At 43.1% G+C, this 4,771-nt stretch overlaps 1 protein-coding gene across 2 annotated transcripts in view; it reads right to left on the reverse strand.

Moving 5' to 3' along the window:
• Positions 1-506, reverse strand: part of Ppp2r2a (protein phosphatase 2 regulatory subunit Balpha) — a 64,304-nt gene extending 63,798 nt beyond the window's left edge. For both annotated transcript variants that reach the window (XM_048801557.1, XM_048801558.1), the window contains exon 1: positions 217-506. In XM_048801557.1, the coding sequence (XP_048657514.1) occupies positions 217-251 (35 nt within the window). In that variant the 5' untranslated portion in view covers positions 252-506. The remainder of the gene's footprint in view (positions 1-216) is intronic.
• Between the last annotated feature and the right edge of the window lie 4,265 nt (positions 507-4,771).

The raw sequence follows: 4,771 nt of genomic DNA on the forward strand, positions 1-4,771 counted from the left end.
CTCACTGGGGTGTTGTGAGGATTAATTCATTAGTGTTTGTAAAGCACTTTGAGATCCTCAGGTCAAAGGCGCTCCTGCTCCTGTTGAAAGATGACAACTCTACCACCTTTATCTCCTGTTGCTAGTAATTCTCCAGAATGATTAAATTCTACTGTAGAAATTATATCTGCTTCTGCTACATCATCATCAACTGCTCCTTTCACCTGAGAAAAACACCATTGAATATCATTCCCTCCTCCAGCTCCTGCCATGTTGCACAGCAAATGGTGACCCTGCTGAGTTGCTCCGGGTCTCCGCTTCCTGAACTCACCCCCCTCACCTGGGGATGGGGGGGTAGAGAGGGCGGATGGCGGCGGATGGCACCTGTGGGGGGAGGGGGCGGGGGCCGGGGGAGAAGGAAGGAGGGGCGGGCAAACCAGCCAGCGGGATGGTGGGTTTCACTCTGGGGCTTCCCCGTTCGTGCTCCTTCTCCCGCAGCGGCGGAGGCTACGACAGCGACGGCGGCGGCGGCAGCGGCAGGCGACTCCACTTTCAAAATGGCGCCGGCTGGCCTGGCCAGTGACGTCACCCGGAGGCGGAGCCGCAGGCTGGGCGGAGGGGGCGGGGAGCGGCCGCGCGGGCTCCAGGCCACGCCCCCTTCCTGCCGCGCTCTGGACCCGCCCCCTGCGTCCCCGCCTCCCCGCCTGTGCCGCGCCCCGGCCTGCGAAGCTGGTAGCTTTTTGCGGTTCCTGCCCTCCGCTCACTGCTGGAACCGGTCCGCTGCTGGTCCGCACCTCCGCACGCTGTCCCAAGACCTCGCGCAGTGCCGGAACCTGGAGCGGCCTCAGCTATCCAGTTAACGTGCTCGCCCGCGGGCTCCGTGGGACCCTGAGTCTTTTTAGAGAATACCCGTATTGCTCCTTGAGAAAATGACGCTACGGGTGAGCCCCGAAGCCACTGCCAAAAGGGACTGTGGTGCAGACTCGCTGCCCGGCCAAGGTGAAAGTTCACAGAACTTAAAGGACTTAGCTGGGCTGATTCCATCTGGGTGAATTAAATTACCTTTCATGGGCTCCGGGAATCAAAGCGAGAGTCTCTGGCAACGGCAAGCAATAAGAATGGCTCCTAAGAGAAAACTGGGTTTGTTATGAGCAGTCTGGCTGAAGAAGTGGCCCAGGTCTGTCCAGCTAAAAGTGGTAAAATCAGCAGTTAAGACCTGGGCCCTGAAGCGAGGCTGCTAATTGCTGACTTCAGGGTCTGTGAGATAACAATCCCAGTGGTTGAAATGACTTAATCTGAGTACACCATAAGTGCCAACATTACTAGATTTGGAGTCAAAGAATCTGCAATAGAATTAAGAGTAAAAGGTGGTAAAAATACCAGACATTGGCCGACATGGGATGTGCACTTGGTTGAAAGTTGCTCTAATGGTGCAGCTACTGTAAACTTTACATATCTCATTTAATCTCCACAATACCATGAAACAGATAACCACGTTTTACACACTTGCAAAACATTTTCAGAAACATTCAGAATTTGACCTTGAAGCTGAATGGAGTGATAAAGGCATTCAGAGACCAAGAAGATGAAGTTTTAAGATATTTACACCTTTCCATTATCCGCACTTGCCACCTTATTCTCCATCCCCAGAATTTTTCAACTGTGAAACAATTTTTATGATTCCTCCACAAGAAACAGCTGTACTTTTTTGTCCCATGAATATTTTATTGGTTTTTCCCCCAGCCTTTCTTGCCACCCTTTCCATTTCCTTTGCTGGTTTCTCCTGTTGGGCCACCCTTTAAATGTTAGGGTGATCTGTTTCCATGGCCCCTGCCCTGGGCACCCTTCTCTAACTACTCATTTTCCTGGTCAACTTCATTTGGTCTTACATATGCAAATACCATATATAATACCAGTTATATACCAGTCATTGCCAATTTTAGATCTCCAGAGTTGCGCTCACCCTGGAACTGCAGTCTTACACTTCTGCCTGCCCACTTAACATTTCTGCAGATGTCCAATAAGCATTTCAAACATGTCAGAACACACATGTTGCTTTCATACCCACTCCATACCATGGCTGATGCTGTCCCTCTCCCTGAAACACTGTTCACCTGCCACCCTTGTCCCAACACACCCATCATTCTTTCCTTCCTGGGCCAATAAAATTGATTCTTTAAACAACAACAACCCCAGCAGCAGCAGCAGCAAACAGTTTGAAGGAGAGGTACAAAAGATTAAAGACAGACTTAAAAATTAAAAGTTAAAAAGTAAAAAACCCAGTTTGGATGTAACTTCCTCCAGGAAGATTTCTCTGTCATTTTTTCTTATTCCCTACTCACCTTAAGCTGGGTTGGATGCCCTTACTTAAAAGACTTATAAAATCTAATGCATTTCTCCCTTTCTGGACCTGTTAAAATGATCTAAAAACATGTATGTTGTTACTCTGAATTGGTTGAGGGTAGGAAAAATGTCATTCATCTCCATTCTCCAGCTACATAATTCGTTGTATTAATGAATGAATAAATAAATCTCTCTGGCTTGGGAAGAAAATGACTGAAATGTAGGCTCCTTAAAGCTTGCCATATCATAACCATTTTCACTCACCCTTCTTAACTCTGAAAGAAAGAGGCATTTTACAAATGATCTTGATCATCTCATCTGCATTTATTAGGCAGCAGTTGGTTAAATATGTAAGTTGCTTATATATAGGTTTTTTCCAGTTACTTCTAACTGGGTACTTCTAATTGGGTTTTTGTCCCTTGAACTTTTTTTTTTTTTTTTTTTTTTTTTTTTTGGTGCTGGGATTGAACCCAGGGCCTTGTGCATGCGAAGCAAGCACTCTAACAAATGAGCTATGCCCCAGCCCCCTTAAACAAATTTTTTTAACAGGATTCCATAGGACATGCATTCATCCACATGCTATAATGCAAGCTTTATTTCATGTGAGGCTCTAGCTATAACCTAAACACAGGACCACATGGAAGACACACAAAATAATGGTTTCCTGCAGAACTGGGCTCCATTTAGGCACATCAAGGGGAAAGTCCCTGTGGATTTTCCTGGTGAGATCCAGGAGCACTTGTAAGTCTCGGTGATATTCTGCTTGGGTTCTGATTTAAGAGGCACTAAAGGAATCTACAATATCAGCAGCAGAACAGAATTAACAGGTCTTACCATGGGTTATTGCGAGATGGACTTTCAAAGTATATTACACACCCAGAGGAGAATCCCTTAAGAGTTATTCTTTGCCATGATGAAGCATATTTGAGTTGATAGGGACACAAACCCTCTTCCAAACTCAATGAGAAATGGCACCATTTAACAGTCTCTGTCCTCCAGGCAGTTAGACAAAGGGTTATCCAGGAATGACCATGAACTCCAGGGTAAGAGGACACACCCCTGTTAGAAATAGATGTGGTTTAGAATTGTGGCAAACTCACCGCAACCATGCCTTGTAACCTGAAGCAGTTGCAAGGGCTCCACAGGGAAATGATAAGCAGTTGTCAGATTTTTACATAATAGCTATGAATTTTATTTAGAAGACAATTTCCCAAAACTTTGCATATCTAGACTCTACTGATAACTCACTGTGATGTTCAAGGCATAGAACCCACTATAAAATCACTGATAGCCTACACATGTTTAACAAAAAAAATGATAATGAATCTACAAGGTGGATAATTACGTAGTCAAAATTTGTAAAAACAGAGGAAGTTATTTGTGCCTCAGAAGCAGGGTACAAAGTGCAGATACAATATGGTCACAAGTATGTACAATAAACACCAAGAATTTGTAAAGTTAAAAAGGACAGGAAGGAAATACACCAAGGTGTTCATGACAATGTCTCTGGGCAGTAACACAATGGGTAATTGTTTTCTCCTTTGTCATTTGAGTTTCTTCAAGTATTCTGTAATTAACATATATTAAAGGGAAAGAATTAAATTAATGTTGAAAGTCCATTCTAATGTTGGTTTAGAGCCTGATGATAATATTTATGTTATAGGTTTTCCACCTTAAAGTTAATGTTGCAGTCTAGTATAACTGTGTGCATGGATGGTTTTAATATAATGCAGCAGCATTTTGTTTTTGTTGTTTAAGAAGATACATATTTAATGATGAGGGAAAGATCAGTAAATTCATGCAGTTAACTTCTCTTTATAAATTGCAACCGAAGATGTTTTTATACTCTTCAGGTGCATTCTCCAAGTATATAATTGGAATCTCTCTGGCATAAAAATGCAAATTTGATAAGATTAAACAATTATCCCTGAAATGTATTTTCAGTATTGTTTTATTGAGTGGTCATAAATGTCCTGTCATGTGAACTACTATCCAAACAGTTGATTTGTTTCCCAGTATGAGTCTCCTTCCATACTGAAGATTTTTTAGGTGGCATTTGAATTCAGCTATAACACAGGTATGTGTTTTATGCCTATATAAGAGAAACACATAGGGTTAAGACAGGGAGAAATTTGGGGCATTCATTAACCCAATTCTTACAATGGATATTTGGATTCCTTGTATAACATGCCCTTCAGTGCTCATTCACCCTTGACTTAGAAATTTCAAAGTAGGGGCTGGGGATGTGGCTCAAGCGGTAACGTGCTCACCTGGCATGTGTGGGGCGCTGGGTTCGATCCTCAGCACCACATAAAAATGAAATAAAGATGTTGTGTCCACTGAAAACTGAAAAATAAACTTTAAAAAAAAGAAACTTCAAAGTAACTGAGAATTAAAATGTATTCTGCTTTTAGACAGCTATCATCACTAACTAATTCTTCCTAACTTT

Source organism: Marmota marmota, unplaced genomic scaffold (assembly GCF_001458135.2).
Source record: "Marmota marmota marmota unplaced genomic scaffold, marMar, whole genome shotgun sequence".
NCBI classification, from domain to species: Eukaryota; Metazoa; Chordata; class Mammalia; order Rodentia; family Sciuridae; genus Marmota; species Marmota marmota.